Raw genomic sequence first — 19,316 nt, forward strand, 5'->3', positions numbered from 1 at the left:
ATGGCATTAAATAAAGCATGTGTGTCCATGTATGCTGATGATTTAACCATATATGCATCAGCAACCACAGCTAATGAAGTCACGGAAATCCTTAACAAAGAGTTGCAGTCTGTTATGGAATGGGTGGCCACTAATAAACTGGTCATGAACATTTCTAAAACTAAGAGAATGGTATTTGGTACAAATCATTCCCTAAGTTCTAGACCTCAGCTAAATCGGGGAAGGAATGGTGTGGCTGTTAAACAAGTTGAGGAGACTAAATTACTTGGTGTTACCTTAGATTGTAAACTGTCATGGTCAAAACATATAGATTCAATGGTTGTAAAGATGAGGAGAGGTCTGTCGGTAATAAAGAAATGCTCTGCTTTTTTGACACCACACTCCACAAAGCAAGTCCTGTAGTGTCTAGTTTTTTCTTGTCTTGATTATTGTCCAGTCATATGGTCAAGTACAGCAAAGAAAGACCTGGTTAAGCTGTAGCTGGCCCAGAACAGAGCGGTACGTCTTGCTCTTCATTGTAACCAGAGAGATAATATTAATATTATGCATGCCAGTCTCTCTTGGCTAAGAGTTGAGGAAAAACTGACTGTGTCACTTCTTGTTTTTATAAGAAACATGAATGTGTTGGAAATTCCAAATTGTTTGAAAAGTCAACTTACACACAGCACTGGTACACACACTTACCCCACCATGTCACATTGGCATAAATTATTCGGGAGACAAGCGCAGGAATGCATAATAGCGTTTTTTATTTAGCCCAAATTACGGCGTGCCGTGTAAAGGCACGGGGATGAAGACCAAACAAACACGTAACAAAACACAGGGTAGAAACCCAAAACAAAAGAGCGAGGAGTACCTGGAATAAATAACACACACGCACAATGATTAACCCATGGGACGAGACCCGTAATCATCTGCGCAATCCACAATGGCACGAAAGCCAAAACACACAGCACAGGTACTCACACGCACCAACGGACATAGTAACAATAATTGACAGCACCATGGTGAACAAAGGGCACATGTATACAAATACAATCACTGGGAATAAGGGCCAGGTGTGCGTAATGAAAGTTCCGGAGGGATCCGTGACACACCAGACATGCCACCAGGGGTCTTTTTACAGTCTCCAGGTCCAGAACAAATTCAAGAAAGTGTACAATATTATACAGAGCCATGAATGCATGGAACTCCCTTCCATCTTATATAGTGCAAGTGATCAGCAAATCTGGTTTAAAAAACAGGTTTTAGATTTTTTAGCAAATGTTTACAAAAAAAATAAAACAGAAATATTTCATTCCATAAGTATTCAGGCTGTCACGTCCTGACCAGTAAAGGGGTTATTTGTTATTGTAGTTTGGTCAGGACGTGGCAGGGGGGTGTTTGTTTTATGTGGTTCGGGGTTTGTTGGGATATGTGTTTATCTAGAGGGATGTTTTTTTTTGTATTCTGGGGTTTTTGGTTATGTTCTACGTTTTGTATTTCTATGCTCTGTCTATGTTGTGTATTTCTTTGCGTTGGCCTGGTATGGCTCTCAATCAGGAACAGCTGTACATCGTTGTTGCTGATTGGGAGTCATACTTAGGTAGCCCTGTTTTCACCTGTCCTTTGTGGGAAGTTGTTTTTGCACTGCTGTGTTTAGCCTGCAATACTGTGCGTTCGTTCGTTTTGTTGTTTTGTTTATTTAGTGTTCAATAAAAGTTTAATATGAGCACTCAACCCGCTGCGCCTTGGTCCATTACATACAACGACCGTTACAGAACTTCCCACCACCAACGGACCGAGCAGCGGGGTAAGGAGCTAGAAAGGAGTTATTTTGAGTCATGGACTTGGGAGGAGATTTTAGTCGGAGAGGGACCATGGAGGAAGGCTGGAGAGGACCGGGACTGTTATATTGGAACACGACTGGCATGGAAGCCTGAGAGGCAGCCCCAATAAATGCTTTTGGGGGGGGCACACGGGTAGTTTGGCTGGGCCAGGGTTAAGCCCCAAGCCAACTCCCCGTGCTTACTGGAGGCAGCATGTTACTGGTCAGGCCCCGTGCTATGGGGTGATGCGCATGGCGTCGAGGCCAAACATTCACAGGCCGGTGTGCGCGGTGCCAGCGTCCCGCATTTGCCAGGGGGAAGCGGGCATCCAGCCAGTAAGGGTGGTGCCAGTACTGCGCTCGAGACCGCCAGTGCGCCTTCACGGCCCAGTGTATCCTGTTCCCGCTCCTCGCACTAGCCCTGAGGTGCGTGTTTCCAGTCTGGCATTTCCAAAGCCAGCATCACGCACCAGGCTTTCAGTGCGCAGTCCTCATCCAGAGTGTCCGGCAACAGTGCCCCGTCCAGAGTGTCCAGTGACAGTGCCCCGTCCAGAGTGTCTGGCAACAGTGCCCCGTCCAGAGTGTCCGGCGACAGTGCCTCGTCCAGAGTGTCCGGCGACAGTGCCCCGTCTAGAGCTTCCGGCGACAGTGCCCCGTAGAGAGACGGCCCACAGTCCGGAACCGAGAGAGACGGCCCACAGTCCGGAACCGAGAGAGACGGCCCACAGTCCGGAACCGAGAGAGACGGCCTACAGTTCGGGACCGAGTGAGACGGCCTACAGTCCGGAACCGAGAGAGACGGCCTACAGTCCGGAGCCGAGAGAGTCGGCCTATAGTCCGGAGCCGAGAGAGTCGCCCTACAGTCCGGAGCTCCCAGAGTCGCCCTACAGTCCGGAGCTCCCAGAGTCGCCCTACAGTCCGGAGCTCCCAGAGTCGCCCTACAGTCCGGAGCTCCCAGAGTCGCCCTTCAGCCCGAGGTCTACAGTGAAGCGCTTCAGCCCGAGGTCTACAGCGCCGCGCTTCAACCCGAGGTATTCAGCGGGGGTGGACAGGTTAGGTGGGGGACTAAGGCCAGAGCCTGAGCCACCTCCACAGTAGGAGGATTGGGGAGGGGGGGGGGGGGTGTAGCACGGGAACCGTCAATAAAAGTTTAATATGAGCACTCAACCAGCTGCGCCTTGGTCCATTACATACGACGACCGTGACACAGACCCTTAACTCAGTATTTTGTTGAAGCACCTTTGGCAGCGATTACAGACTTGAGCTTTTGCTCTATTAATCTTTTCCTCGATCCTTACCTGTTGACTAGTCTCCCAGTCCCTGCCGCTGAATAACCTCCCCACAGCATGATGCTGCCACCACCATGCTTCACCATAGGGATGGGACCAGGTTTCCTCCAGACGTGACGCTTGGAATTCAGGCCAAATCTTGGTTTTATCAGACCAGAGAATCTTGTTTCTCATGGTCTGAGAGTCCTTTAGGTGCCTTTTTGGCAAACTCCAAGCGGGCTGCCGTGCCTTTTACTGAGGAGTGGCTTCTGTCTCGCCACTCTACCATAAAGGTCTGATTGGTGGAATGCTGCAGAGATGGTTGTCCTTATGGAAGGTTCTCCCATCTCCACAGAGGAACTCTGAACCTCTGTCAGAGTGATCATCTGGTTCTTGGTCACTGACCAAGGCCCTTCTCCCACAATTACCCAGTTTGGCCAGGCAGCCAGCTCTAGGAAGAGTCTTGGTGGTTCCAAACTTCTTCCATTTAAGAATGATGGAGGCCACTGGGTTCTTCAGGACCTTCAATGCTGCAGAACCTGTGCCTTGACACAATCCTGTCTCGCAGCTCTATGGACAATTCCTTCAAATGCATGGCTTGGTTGATGCTCTGACAGGCACTGTCAACTGTGGGATCTTATATATCTTATATATATTATTTGTGCCTTTCCAAATCATGTCCTAACAATTGAATTTACCACAGGTGGATTCCAACCAAGTTGTAGAAAAATCTCAAGGATGATCAATGGAAACAGGATGCACCTGAGCTCAATTTCGAGTCTCATAGCAAAGGGTCTGAATTCTTGTGTAAATAAGATATTTCTGTTTTTTATTTTTAATACATTTGCAAACATTTCTAAAAACCTCTTTTTGCTTTGTCATTACGTGGTCTTTAATACGGTTTAGAATAAGGCTGTAAATTAACAAAATGTGGGAAAAGTAAAGGGTTCTGAATACTTCCGAATACACTGTAGGTGTAACTGATCCACACACATACTACATGTTAATGTTTATGTAAATTGTAAAGTCTTTTGTCAGTAATGTATTTTTTGTTATGTGTTGGACCCCAGGATGATTAGCTGTCGCCATTGGCGTGCTCAGCCCCCTCCTGTACTCCCTGTTCACCCATGACTGAGTGGCCATACACGCCTCCAACTCAATCATCAAGTTTGCAGACGACACAACAGTAGTAGGCCTGATTACCAACAATGATGAGACAGCCTACAGGGAGGAGGTGAGGGCGCTGGGAGTGTGGTGCCAGGAAAATAACCTCTCACTCAACGTCAACAAAACAAAGGAGCTGATCGTGGACTTCAGGAAACCGCAGAGGGAGCACCCACCTATCCACATCGAAGGGACTGCAGTGGAGAAATTGGAAAGCTTCAAGTTCCTCGGCGTACACATCACTGACAAACTTAAATGGTCCACCCATACAGACAGTGTGGTGAAGAAGGTGCAACAGCGCCTCTTCAACCTCAGGAGGCTGAAGAAATTTGGCTTGGCACCTAAAACCCTCACAAACTTTTATAGATGCACAATTGAGAACATCCTGTTGGGCTGTATCACCGTCGGGTCCGGCAACTGCACCGCCCGCAACCGCAGGGTTCTCCAGAGGGTGGTGCGGTCTGCCCAACGCATCACCGGGGGCAAACTACCTGCCCTCCAGGACACCTACAGCACCCGATGTCACAGGAAGGCCAAAAAGATCATCAAGGACAACAACCACCCAAGCCACTGCCTGTTCACCCCGCTATCATCCAGAAGGCGAGGTCAGTACAGGTGCATCAAAGCTGGGACCGAGAGACTAAAAACAGCTTCTATCTTAAGGCCAACAGACTATTAAATAGCCATCACTAGCACATTGGAGGCTGCTGCCTTATATACTGTAAAAAGTCTTGAAATCACTCTCCACTTTAGTAATGGAACACTAGTCACTTTAATAATTACTAATCTTTTATGTATATACTATATTCTATTCTATTCTACTGTATCTTAGTCTATGCCGCTCTGACATTGCTCGCCCAAATATTTATATATTCTTAATTCCATTGCTTTACTTAGATTTGTGTGTATTGTTGGGAAATTGTTAGATATTACTTGTTAGATATTGCTGCACTGTTGGAGCTAGAAACACAAGCATTTCGCTACACCCGCAATAAAATCTGCTAAACACGTGTATGTGACCAATACAATTTCATTTGATTTGATGGGTGACTATTATTATTTCCGTCTTCCATCACAAATGAGTCATTTAAAAGAACATGCAACTAACAGAACTGTTTGCTGATCCCAAGTTGGAAACACTGCTGAACACATTGCACTTCAATTCCAGATGCTGAATGCTGGATTGTGGAATTCAATTGGAATTCAGAGGGGGTGATATCCTGGTGGGTGAGACGTTGAGATGTTGTCTGCACCGTGAAATAAACCCACAGTGTTTGTGTGTGTGAAGCCTTTTTATTTCCCTCAGGGAATGGCTCTGGAACAGAAAGCCTGGCGTTCCAACAAGAAAATGGAAACTCTGAACCTTTGACTCACTGTTGACGTTTCATTTGCATGTCTGCAGCCAACACAAGCACCCGGCACGGCCCTGGTCATGCAGAACGTTGCTGCAACGTTAGGGGGATGTTGGGGCAACGATAGGGGGGATGTTGGGAAAAAGTTGTTTGTTTTCCACGACATCATAACAGCGCTGAGGGAATGTGGTGCTTTTCTAGGGCTTAACGCTCGCACCAGCTGTGCCCTGACCACAACCTGACAACAACATAACATAAGCACAAAACGCCTTCAGAGCTGACACACACGAAACAACCTGACACGAGCTCACAGCTGACACATAACATTCCCCAAACATTCCAGCAATGCTTTAGCAACGTTGTCAATTGTCTCAATAGGCAAACTCTAAAGGGAAATGGACAGTTGCTTGTTGGTTGGGTTGACTCCCTTCATGCTTTCAGTTAAACCCAACTGGGAACAGCAACTGTTTTCAAAAACGGACTTCGGTGATGATAGCCGATATCGGTACACAGATAGTTTTTAGACCAGTATTACTCCTCACATGGGTGTGTCCTGATTCAGCTGTCAGGAAAGGCTTGGAAGACACATACAGAGACAAAAGCTTTATAGTCATTTAATTAACATGTATCTTGTACTCCAGATGCAATCATCCTCATTTTCCGCTCAGTAACACAAAGATTTATCGTAAAATGTCCTCTTATAACTATAATTACAAAAACCTGTTCTTTCTTCAGTATGATAGTTGTATTTCCATAAAGTTGTTGACTAGGAGAAGTAAACACAGTAGTTAAATTCTACTGAGAGCTATTTGGGCCTGTATCTGAGAAGCAGGCTCATGTCCAACTGTCAATCAAACTACTCGAGGCTGATATCTCTCTGCTCGTTAAATCTCTCTCCAGTGTAAAAAGATATGTTACAAATGGACACTTGGGTGAGCACTACTTCTTTCTCTCCCTCTCCTACACCATCTCTCTCTTCCTTCCGTCTCTCTCTCTCCTCTCTCTCCTTCTCTGGCTCTCTCTCTCCTTCTCTGGCTCTCTCTCTCTCTCTCTCTCTCTCTCTCTCTCTCCTTCTCTGGCTCTCTCTCTCCTTCTCTGGCTCTCTCTCTCTCTCTCCATTTCTCTCCCCACTCCTCTCTTTCTCCGTCCCTCCCTCCCTCCCTTCTCCCTCTCTCTCTTTCTCTCACTCCCTCCATGTTCACAATGAAAACAGCCTCTTTCCCAGCAGTCTTTGCCAGAAAGGAGGGATGTTGGCAGATGAGTGTTACTGGAGACGTGCGGAGAAGATGGACAGTTTGGCCCAGGGACATTAGGGTCAGTAAGAACCAACCGTCTTCTGCATGTTTACACTGTTCCCTCACTGTAACAGACATTGTCTAAGACTACTATTTAAATGAGTACTACTACCTATATCATTAACTAACATATACAATCCATCCAATGACACAATACATTTTCCATGTCATATAATCATGTTCCTTAATGCCAGCACCTGGATGTGTGTATAATGTATAGAACACCTAAAGCCCATATCCTGTTGCTAAGATGGCATCATTAAGCCAACAGTGATGTTAGATGGGACTAGATGGATCTGGTCTCCTGAATGTCCTCCATATATCCTGTTGTCCCTCTCCTCAGGTTCAGGAGGACAGAGAAGGATGATCGGGGTGATTTTCGCAACAGGTGCTGGGCTCAGCAATGTCTCCCTGGCGACTAGCGTCACTTTCCAGTCTTATAGATGAGACCCACATAAACGCAGATACATAGACGAGCGCACACACCACACACAGACCCGACCCTACCCCCCACACACATACACACAGACACAAACACACACACAAACACACACTTATCCCAGTACAAAAATCAGGGAGACAGAATTTAAACTTTTTAAAAAGGCCTTGTTTTTCACTGGTTTATCCTAGTAACAGGCAGAACAGTGGCCCAGCCAAACCCCTCCTCCCCTCTTCCTCCTCCCTCTCTCCTCCCACCCCCCCTCCCTGGAGTGGCCAAAGCAGCGGCAGATGTTTCCTTTCCCACCTTCCCTTCCCTCACTGCAGAAACATAGGGCTTCCCTCGCTTGCGCACACACTCTCTCTCTCTACACACACACACACACACACACACACACACACACACACACACACACACACACACACACACACACACACACACACACACACACACACACACACACACACACACACACACACACACACACACACACACCAATCACACAAATATACATGTATACACTGACAGACACAGGCACATACACACAAGACTGCATATATGCATGCAAGCATTCACACGCCACACGCACGCACGCACGCCGCGCGCGCCACACACACACACACACACACACACACACACACACAGATAGATAGATAGAGCATGGTTGCTCTCACACTCCTTAAAAGGCATACTACTGGGCTGGGGCCATCATAAAGCTCTCCAGCACTCACTAAATAACACAACACCATTGAGATACACTGCCACAGGTACCGATACAGTACAGGAATCAACCAGTGTGTGTGTCATATGGGCGTGTGTGTATTACAGTTTTTTACAATCACTTTGGCACTAATTTCAGAACCTTGATGTCATTTTTCACAACTCTAGACACAAAACTCACAACCAGTGATCAAAATGCACAACTTTCAAAACTCTAACACTTTTTCCAATTGCTTGGATACAATACACATAAAGATAAGATAATTTGTTCATTGAACTAAAATCATCTGTTCAAAATGACACAACTTAACATCAAAGTATTACCATTTCAAAATGAAATTCACACACTACATCTGAGATGACTGTCTATTCATTTCATTACAATGATCTAACTATCAACTGATACAACTGCTCAAAATGATAAGTAACTGTTGCATTATTCTTAATCCATAGTTTTATGGAAACTGACGAACAATATTCCATGTTTAGATCATGAAAGTTTCAGGATAACGAGATCCATTGACACCAATTACCGTGGAACATGAACCAATTGGACTACATTATCTATGGATGTAATATTTCATCATCATTCTTTATCAGACACTGTTTCTATGGTCCCATGTACCACTTTTCCAGACCATGTTTTCAGATCTGACATTACTGTACACTTTATTAGGTACATCTATCTAGTACTGGGTAGGACCCCCTTTTGCCTCCACAACAGCCTGAATTATTCACGGTGTTGTACATTAAGAGATGCCCTTCTGCACACCACTGTTTTAAACAGCTGTTATTTGAGTATTTGTGGCCTTTTTGTTAGCTTGAATAAGTCTGGACGTTCTCCTCTGACCTCTCTCATTAACAAGGTGTTTTTGCCCACAGAAATGCCGCTCACTGAATGTGTTTTGTTTATCGCACCATTCTCTGTAAACTCTGGAGACTGTAGTGTGTAAAAATCCCAGGAGGGCAGCTGTTTCTGAGATGCTGGAATCACCATGTGTGGCACAAACAATCATACCACGGTCAAAGTTGCTTAGATTACGCATCTTGCCCGTTCTAACGTTTGGTCGAACAGCAACTAAAGCTCTCTACTCTATATACTCTATATATTGAGTTGCAGGCAGCCACTTGAATCGCTGTTCGAAGGAGCAGGATATTTGCGTTAACATGCAGCTGTACCTAATAAAGTGTATGTATGCAGGCCCTTGTAATTGCTTTTCCAATACTGCCAACTCGTTACTGATGATTGATATCACATTGTGGTACGAGTATATAGTGAAATGAGTGGTATCCACCTACAACAACACAGCGATAACATGGAGCCGGCAGGTGATCCAGGTCACAAGAGAGGTCAAGCAGTGGGTGGAGGAAGACGAGAAAGACGTGGTGGTCAAAGGAATGGCAGGGGACAAGCACCCCTTCTGAGAGGTGGTCGTGGGCCTCGTTTGAGAGGTCTGGGGGAACGTGGTAGAGGACAAGGCCACGGACCAAGACAGCGGCAGCAACAGCAAAGAGTGTCCAATGAAATCCGAGCAATAGTTGAAGACCATGTGGTAAATCATGGCACGACAATGACTGAGGCAGCTACAATGATTCAACCAAACCTCAGAAGATCAACCGTGGCCTCAATCATCAGAACTTTCCGCAATGAGAACCGGTGACTCTTCGGCATGCACTAAACATTAGGCTACTCTCAATTGTCAAATGACTGTATACTACATGCCAATGTGTACCACAGAGTAGGTGATGTGACTAAATGTGTTCTTACTGTAATTTTCCCCGCAGAATTGAGACTTGGCCAAATAGGGGAGGCAGAGGCAAAATTCTGACTGACCAACAAGAGTGGGCTGTGGTCAATTTGGTTCGGGCCAGAAATGATATTCACCTTACAGAAATTCGGCAGCACATCTTGGACAATGACGACATGTTCAACAATGTGGAAGCCATAAGTTTGCCGACTAGAACAGCTATACCGTGTGCCTTTAGAAAGAAATGCAGACAGAGTGAAGCAACTGAGGACTGAGTACGTTCAGGTATGTTCAGTTTCAAGATGCCTGTTGTGAAAAATTCCCCCAAAATTCTACATCATTGTAATCAGTCATTGTCTTTCCAAAATGTATTTTTAGAGGGTGATGGAGCTGGATGCTGACGAAAACCATCACAAATTCCTCTTTTTCGATGAGGCAGGCTTCAACCTGGCCAAGACAAGGAGGAGAGGTCGGAATTTCATTGGCCTCCTTGTAACCTTCCTTGATGAGCTAAATCAGGTCTGTAGAGCTGATGGCGTGACCTATGTCATTGTGTGGGATAATGTCGGATTCCACCATGCTCAAATGGTGCAAGCATGGTTTCAGGCCCATCCACAATTTACCACCCTGTACTTACCCCCATACTCTCCTTTCCTTAACCCGATTGAGGATTCTTTCTCCACATGGAGGTGGAAGGTATATGATAGGCGCCCTCACGAACAAGCCACCCTTCTCCAGGCCATGGATGACGCATGCAAGGACATAACGGCAGACCAGTGTCAGGCCTGGATTCGCCATGCCCGAAGATTCTTCTCAAGATGTTTGGCTAATTAAAACATAAATTACGATGTGGATGAGAACCTGTGGCCAAATCCACAAGACAGGGTTGAGGGAAATATAGAAGTACAGTAATCAACCCTTTGTTTAGCTTTTTACAGTAAGCCAGGTGAGGAACACTGCAGTTGACCTTTAACTATTTTTTCTTTTTTTGTAGCTAATTACTTTTGCTTTTGATTCAAAAGAACCTATGTTGTGATTTTATTGTATTTCATCAATACATTTCATATTTTGTTCAATGATTCCACTGTATCTGTAGTATTCTCTCTACTAGTCCTTTTACAGTGATGTATTTACGTGTAGTAGCATAATGAAACATGTATCACATATTTTGTACTACAATATTTAATGATTGTACGAACAACTACACAGTGAAACTATTGGTGTCGTGTGTGGGTGATCTGAATGAATGTTCCTATGGTATTTCATGATAAATGAGTTATTTGAACCAATGATTCTGCAAGTGCAAGGTTTCTTTAAAGATATGAATGCACAATGCAATGTTTTGAACATTGGATGGCCTTTGTTACAAGTGATGACCGTTTTGAGTTTTGTGTCTAGAGTTTTGAAAAATGACCACAAGGTTCTGAAATTAGTAAAAAACTGTAATCGGTGTTGGATGACCTTGTGGGACTCATGAAGATCGGACACAGTGTGTTTTGGAACAGGACATTGCAGTCATCAATGTGTCCATGATGTTTCTATATCAGAAGACATAGCCCCGTCTCTCGTTCATCAGGTGATGAGGATAACCCTGTCTACGTTAAATTGGAGGAGGAGGGAGATGGTACGGTGGTTAGTTACCTGTGCAACCGAAGTAGGTACGTGTACACCGTTTTCCCTTTTGACTTTCTATAATATATAAGATTTAGTTCATGGACAGGATGAGGGCTTGAAAATGGATTGTCTTGTTATTCAAATTACTCTGCTAATCCCCTGACTTCTCCCTCTTTTGTGTGCGCGCGCGTATGCGTGTGTGTGTATACTGTACATAGGTGCGCGTGAGATCAGTTCCACGGCGAGAGGGCCATCAATGATGGGGGGGGGGCCATCAATGACCTCACACGTGACCTAGGGTTAGCGATAGCGGCTGCGGCCCCTTGAGATATGAGCTTGGGGAGTGAGCTCATTTCCTCCATGGCTGCCAGCATTAACAGGACCGTGATGAGTCCACCAACTCTCAAGAGAAGAGAGGGTCAGGGGCCAGGGTTACACACACACACACACACACACACACACACACACACACACACACACACACACACACACACACACACACACACACACACACACACACACACACACACACACACACACACACACTCACACACACACACACACACACACACAATGTTAATGTACATTACTGACCCCCTGATCACATCGTCTCAGTCACCACTGCTCTTATGTCTCAGTGTGGGGGCCTTTGGGCTGTATTTATAGGCAGATGCTCTCTGTGTGTGTGTGTGTGGTGTGTGTGTGTGTGTGTGTGTGTGTGTGTGTGTGTGTGTGTGTGTGTGTGTGTGTGTGTGTGTGGATTGGGGTTCGCAAGAGTGGGAGACATAGGGATGAAAGACAGAGAGGGATGAGAAAGGGATGAGAGAGAGAGAGAGAGAGAGAGAGAGAGAGAGAGAGAGAGAGAGAGAGAGACGGAGGTGGGGGGGAGGGAGAATGATGAGGCTAAGGTGAAGAGGTGTTGAAAAATGGAAAAGTCATGTGGAGCATTTTCTCCAGCAGCCACAAACAGGGTATAGGGATATTGGTGTGTGTGTGTGTGTGTCCTACCTGTCTAAGGCAGTGCTGGTAGCCATACTCCTAGCGAAGCCCTTTAGTCCCAGCTGTCTGAAGTAGGGGATACAGGAGAGGTTGGCCGCCATAACAGCCAAGGAGTCTGAAGGGTTCACAAAGAAACCATTCTCACCCAGGATCATATACCGGTCCTGCAATACATACACTCATCAACCATACAGCAATACATGAAGAAATAATCAATGCATAACCAATAAATACCTAATCTAATCCTCCACTAATTAAAGTATGTTAAAGATAAATATTTGCTGTAACTCTAACTGGTACTCCCATCCCTACCAGTTGATACACGGTTGTTTTAATTGCATCTCTCCCAATCAAATCAAATGTATGGACACACTCCTTCCTACTAAGATGCAGCACTGTAAGCACTGGGAGAGGGCTCCAATGGAACACAAAAGAGTGACATAATTCTCCTGATGCTAGGCCCGGTAATTGAGTTAGGCTAATGTACGTGAGCGTGGCGCTGGTACAAATTACTATGTGAGATGTTGTGGGAAAAAAAGAGATGTCTGTCACAGATATTAGCTGGTCCCATTGCCTAACATCCTGCTATTGACAAGGAAATAAATGCAGACAAAAACAAACAAAGGCAATTCCAAGTTCCCATTAGATAGCAGACCTGGGTCTACATAGGTCAAGTTCTTGTTTTTTTTCAAATACTTTAAACATGCTTGATTTGGCTTGCTGCCATGGAACCAATGGAATAGTCCCAAAAGTGTGAACACCACCCATTTAAGCAGAATCAAACATGCTCATCAAACGTCCTTATCAACTCCCCTGAAAGTGTATTGTAGTACTTTGTATATTACACAGTGCCTTCAGAAAGTATTCATACCCCTTGATATATTCCACACTTTATTGTGTGACAGCCTGAAATCAAAATGGAATAAATAGATTTTTCTCTCACACATCTACAAACAATACCCCATAATGACGAAGTGAAAACATGTTTTTAGAATTTTCTGCAAATGTATAGAAATGTATATAATCGCTTTGTGGCAGTGATTACAGCTCTAAGTCTTTCTGGGTAAGTCTCTAAAAGCTTTCCACACGTTATTCAAGCTCTGTCAAATTGGTTGTTGATCAGTACTAGACAACCATTTTCAGGTCGCCATAGATTTTCAAGCAGATTTAAATCAAAACTGTAACTCGGACACTCAGCAACTCCACTGTAGATTTAGCCTTGCGTTTTAGGTTATTGTTCTGCTGAAATGTGAATTAATCTTCCTGTGTCTGGTGGAACGCAGACAGAACCAGGTTTTCCTCAAGGATTTTGGCTTTGCTTAGCTCCATTCCGTAATTTTTTTTATCCTGAAAAACTCCCCAGTCCTTAACAATTACAAGCATACCCATAACATGATGCAGCCACCACTATGCTTGAAAATATGGAGAGTGGTACTCAGTAATGTGTTGTATTGGATTTGTATTCAGGACAAAAAATGTATTGCTTTGATACATTTTTTACAGTATTACTTTAGTGCCTTATTGAAATCAGGATGCATGTTTTATTCTGTACAAGCGTCCTTCTTTTCACTCTATCAGTTAAGTTAGTATTGTGGAGTAACTACAATGTTGTTGATCGATCCTCAGTTTTCTCCTATCACAGCCATTAAACTCTGTAACTGTTTTAAAGTTTCCATGGTGAAATCCCTGAGCGGTTTCCCTCCTCCCCGTCAACTGAGTTAGGAAGGACGCCTGTATCTTTGTAGTGACTGAGTGTATTCATATACCATCCACAGTATAATTAATAACTTCACCATGCTCAAAGGGTTATTCAATGTCTGCTTTTTTTATTTTTACCCATCTACCAATAGGTGCCCTTTGCAAGGCATTGGAAAACCTCCATGGTCTTTGTGGTTGAATCTGTGTTTAAAATTCAGTGCTTGACTGAGGGACCTTAAAGATAATTGTATGTGTGGGGTACATAGATGAGGTAGTCATTCAAAAATCATGTTAAACACTGTTTTGCACACAGACTGAGTCCATGCAACTTATTATGTGAGTTGTTAAGCAGATTTTTTTTGCGTTGCCATAACAAAGGGGTTGAATACTTACTGACTGAAGACATTTCAGCTTTCATTAATTAATTTGTAAGAATTTCAAAAAAACATAATTCCACTTTGACATTATGGTGTTATAGTGTGTGTATGTAACCGATGTGAAATGACTAGCTAGTTAGTGGGGTGTGCGCTAATAGTGTTTCAATCGGTGACGTCACTCGCTCTGAGACCTTGAAGTAGTTGTTCCCCTTGCTCTGCAAGGGCCGCGGCTTTTGTGGAGCGATGGGTAACGATGCTTCGAGGGTGGCTGTCGTTGATGTGTGCAGAGAGTCCCTGGTTCAAGCCCAGGTAGGGGTGGGGCGAGGGACGGAAGCTATACAGTTACATGTAGGCCAGTTTAAAAAAAATCTACATTTAATTCATTTTTAATTCCGGCTTTAACAAAGTATTCAAAGTCGAGTTCTGCAGTGGGGTCACCAAAATAAAAATAACAGTTAAGAGTACAGATTATTGTATGGGACAATATGCAAAAGTTTTTAGAAACATACAATTTGATTGAGTTAATGTATTTATTGGTTTCTTTTCATTTTGATAAGAGTTGAAAATGCAATGAATTTAATGTTATTTGTTGATGTAAAAATCTAAATGTAATTATTTTAAGATTGTGTCATTAGATTTTGGGTGGGTTGGGGTCGCAAGAAATTGTTGTGGGAAAAAAATGGGGTCCCCTCTGAGTTTGAATACCACTGCTGTAACACAACAAAATGTGGAAAAAGTCAAGTGAATACTGTACTTTGTGAAGGCAGTGTTCCTCTCCTCCTCAGCTGTCTTACCCCGTCTGCATCGAAAGCAGCTCCGAAACCAATGTCTCCGCCCTTCATGGCATCAACCAATGGGGCTGCGTATGTGAGGTTGGGCTCTGGAGGCCGGCCCCCAAAGTCCTCCATGGGGACACAGTTGACAGCAGCATTGGCAGGAGCCCCCAGCTCATCACACATGATACGGCGCACGTACAGACCCATCACTGACAATAGAGTACAATATAATAGAAAATAATACAATGGAATATAATACAATACAACACAATACAACACAATACAATAGAACACAATACAATATAATCACTGGTAAGCACCTGATACAATACTGTAACTACTTTGGTCTTTATTAGTATTGTCCTACCTCCGTTCATGGCGTCTATGCGTATCTTCAGCTGTTCAGGTCCTGTCAGAAGGCTCTTGATGGCGTTGAAGTCAAAGATGGTTCTCAGCAGGTTGAGGTACAACTCCACTGAGTCCACTATCTCAACTAATAACACACAGAAGAGGAGGGCAGTGGCTCAGAGTCTAGTGTGTATCTGCATGTGTCTATCCATCCAATAGCATGTATGCTACTTGTATGCAAGAACAGACTGTATGTGTGGTGAGACTGTGTATGCCTGGCGTGTGAGTGTGTGAATGTACGGTGCATTCGGAAAGTATTCAGACCCCTTCACTTTTTTGTAATTTTGTTACGTTACAGCCTTATTCTAAAATTGATTAAATAATTGTTTCCCTCATCAATCTACATACAGTACCCCATTATGACGAAGCAAAAACTGTTTTTTTTTAATGTTTGCAAATGTATTAAAAATGAAAAAGAGTAATACCTTATTTACATAAGTATTCAGACCCTTTGCTATGAGACTCGAAATTGAGCACAGGTGCATCCTGTTTCCATTGATCATCCTTGAGATGTTTCTACAACTTCATTGGAGTCCACCTGTGGTAAATTCAATTGATTGGACATGATTTGGAAAGGCACAAGTCTGTTTATATAAGGTCCCACAGTTGACAGTTCATGTCAGAGCAAAAACCAAGCCCTGAGGTTGAAGGAATTATCCGTAGAGCTCCGAGACAGGATTGTGTCGAGGCACAGATCTGGGGAAGGTTAAAAAAAATTGTCTGCCGCATTGAAGGTCCCCAAAAACACAGTGGCATCCATCATTCTTAAATGGAGGAAGTTTGGAACCACCAAGACTCTTCCTAGAGCTGGCCGCCAGGCCAAACTGAGCAATCGGGGAAGAAGGGCCTTGGTCAGGTAGGTGACAAAGAACCGGATGGTCATTCTGACAAACCTCCAGAGTTCCTCTGTGGAGATGGGAGAACCTTCCAGAAAGACAACCATCTCTGCAGCACTCCACCAATCAGGCCTTTATGTTAGAGTGGCCAGACGGAAGCCACTCCTCAGTAAAAGGCACATGACAGCTCACTTGGAGTTTGCCAAAAGGCACCTAAAGACTCTCAGATCATGAGAAAAGATTTTCTGGTCTGATGAAACCAAGTTTGAACTCTTTGGCCTGAATGCCAAGCGTCACGTCTGGAGGAAACCTGGCACCATCCCTACGGTGTAGCATGGTGGTGGCAGCATCATGTTGTGGGGATGTTTTCAGCGGCAGGGACTGGGAAACTAGTCAGGATCAAGGGGAAAGATGAATGGAGCAAAGTACAAAGAGATCTTTGATGAAAACTTTCTGCAGAGTGCTCAGGACCTCAGACTGGGGGCGAAGGTTCACCTTCCAACAGGACAACGACCCTAAGAAAACAGCCAAGACAACGCAGGAATGGCTTCAGGACAAGTCTCTTAATGTCCTTGAGTGGCCCAGCCAGAGTATGGATTTGAACCTGATCAAACAGACCTGAAAATAGCTGTGCAGCGATGCTCCCCATCCAACCTAACAGAGCTTGAGAGGATCTGCAGAGAAGAATAGGAGAAACTCCCCAAACAGGTGTGCCAAGCTTGTAGCATCATACCCAAGAAGACTTGAGGCTGTAATCGATTCCAAAGGTGTTTTAATTGTTTTTTCTACGTCATTATGGGGTATAGTGTGTAGATTAATGAGGGGAAAAAAACGATTTAATACATTTTTGGTTAAGGCTGTAAAGTAACAAAATGTGGAAAAAGTTAAGGGGTCTGAATACTTTCCGAATGCACTGTATATGTGTTTGCAGTGTGTCTGTGTCTACTCTGTGTGTGTGTCTGCTCTGTGTAGGGGCGTAGGAGCCCCCCCCCAGTGTTAGAAGCAGGTAACATGCCCCCCCCCCCAGCCCCACACACAATTATTCAAATTTTAAACATTTTAGGAATTCTTAGTTACAATAGTAGAATACACAAGGTGCAATTTCAAAATGTGGTTGTGTATCAGCAGTTTTTATCTTGTTATGTCAGTCACTGAGAGTCACTCAATTAGCCATGTCAGCTAAAAAAAATGCATGTCTAGCCAGCTATCTAAACTTGTAGTAATTATGGTCGAATTACCGACCAGGGAGCCCCCATTGATTTTGTTAGTCACTGTCACTCAGATATTATATTAAAAACTGAAAACATTTCTCTCCAGGAAATTGCAAGACATTTGTCTCATGGGCCGGAGTAGAATTAACCACCAACTAAATTTCATTTAGGGCCCCCAAACGCTAGGGGCGACTCTGACTGCATGTGTGGGTATGGATGTGGGTAATCAGACCTGATAGCCACTGCAGCCCCACATGATGAGTTCTGATTTTTTGTGGCCCCGACCCCCATCAAAGTTGCCCATCCTTAGTCTACAGCAGGGGCATTCAACTCTTACACTACAAACCTGATGGTTTTCTGTTCTTCCTGATAATTAATTACACCCACCTGGTGTCCCAGGTCTAAATCTGTCCCTGATTAGAGGGGAACAATGAAAAAAAAGGATTGGAACTGGCTTCGCGGTCCAGAGTTCAGTCTGAGGGGTCTTAGGGCAGCGTTTCCCAAACTCGGTTCTAGGGAACTCAAGGGTTGCACGTTTTAGTTTTTCCCTAACACTACACAGTTTATTCAAATGACCAAAGCCTTGTTGATTAGTTGATTATTTGAATCAGCTGGGTAGTGCTAGGGCAAAAACTAAGACATACAGTCCTTGGGGTCGCATGGACCGAGTTGGGGAAACCCTGGTCAAGAGGGTGTATTGCATGTGTTAACTTAATTCAGGAGAGAGGCAATGATGATGATACCCACGGACAGACAGATAGGCAGAGAGGGAGAGCAGGTAAGATAGTGAGAAGTGCCTCTCCAAGCTCATAGAGTTCATTGACTGATGATCTGTCATAGTGTGAATCAATCGGAATGATCATATATGGTCTCTGATGAAACGATAGCAGCTTAAGTCTAGAGGGTGTACTGCATGTGTTAACTTCATGCATGAGAGAGGCAGCCATGATGATATATTTTTTAATATACTGCTCAAAAAAATAAAGGGAACACTTAAACAACACATCCTAGATCTGAATGAAAGAAATAATCTTATTAAATACTTTTTTCTTTACATAGTTGAATGTGCTGACAACGAAATCACACAAAAATAATCAATGGAAATCCAATTTATCAACCCATGGAGGTCTGGATTTGGAGTCACACTCAAAATTAAAGTGGAAAACCACACTACAGGCTGATCCAACTTTGATGTAATGTCCTTAAAACAACTCAAAAAGAGGCTCAGTAGTGTGTGTGGCCTCCACGTGCCTGTATGACCTCCCTACAACGCCTGGGCATGCTCCTGATGAGGTGGCGGATGGTCTCCTGAGGGATCTCCTCCCAGACCTGGACTAAAGCATCCGCCAACTCCTGGACAGTCTGTGGTGCAACGTGGCGTTGGTGGATGGAGCGAGACATGATGTCCCAGATGTACTCAGTTGGATTCAGGTCTGGGGAACGGGCGGGCCAGTCCATAGCATCAATGCCTTCCTCTTGCAGGAACTGCTGACACACTCCAGCCACATGAGGTCTATCATTGTCTTGCATTAGGAGGAATCCAGGGCCAACCGCACCAGTATATGGTCTCACAAGGGGTCTGAGGATCTCATCTCTGTACCTAA

The 19,316-nt window shown here is 44.4% G+C and overlaps 1 protein-coding gene across 2 annotated transcripts in view; it reads right to left on the bottom strand.

Annotated features, from left to right (window-relative positions):
• pgm5 (phosphoglucomutase 5) overlaps positions 1 to 19,316 on the bottom strand; it is a 48,832-nt gene that overhangs the window by 20,903 nt on the left and 8,613 nt on the right. For both annotated transcript variants that reach the window (XM_082968472.1, XM_014171055.3), the window contains exons 4-6: positions 15,625 to 15,750; positions 15,276 to 15,466; positions 12,416 to 12,570 (exon numbers count right to left, since the gene is read on the bottom strand). In XM_082968472.1, coding sequence (XP_082824598.1) covers positions 12,416 to 12,570; positions 15,276 to 15,466; positions 15,625 to 15,750 — 472 coding nt within the window. The remainder of the gene's footprint in view (positions 1 to 12,415; positions 12,571 to 15,275; positions 15,467 to 15,624; positions 15,751 to 19,316) is intronic.

This window comes from Salmo salar, chromosome 24 (genome assembly GCF_965601325.2).
Source record: "Salmo salar chromosome 24, fSalSal1, whole genome shotgun sequence".
In the NCBI taxonomy this organism is placed as follows: Eukaryota; Metazoa; Chordata; class Actinopteri; order Salmoniformes; family Salmonidae; genus Salmo; species Salmo salar.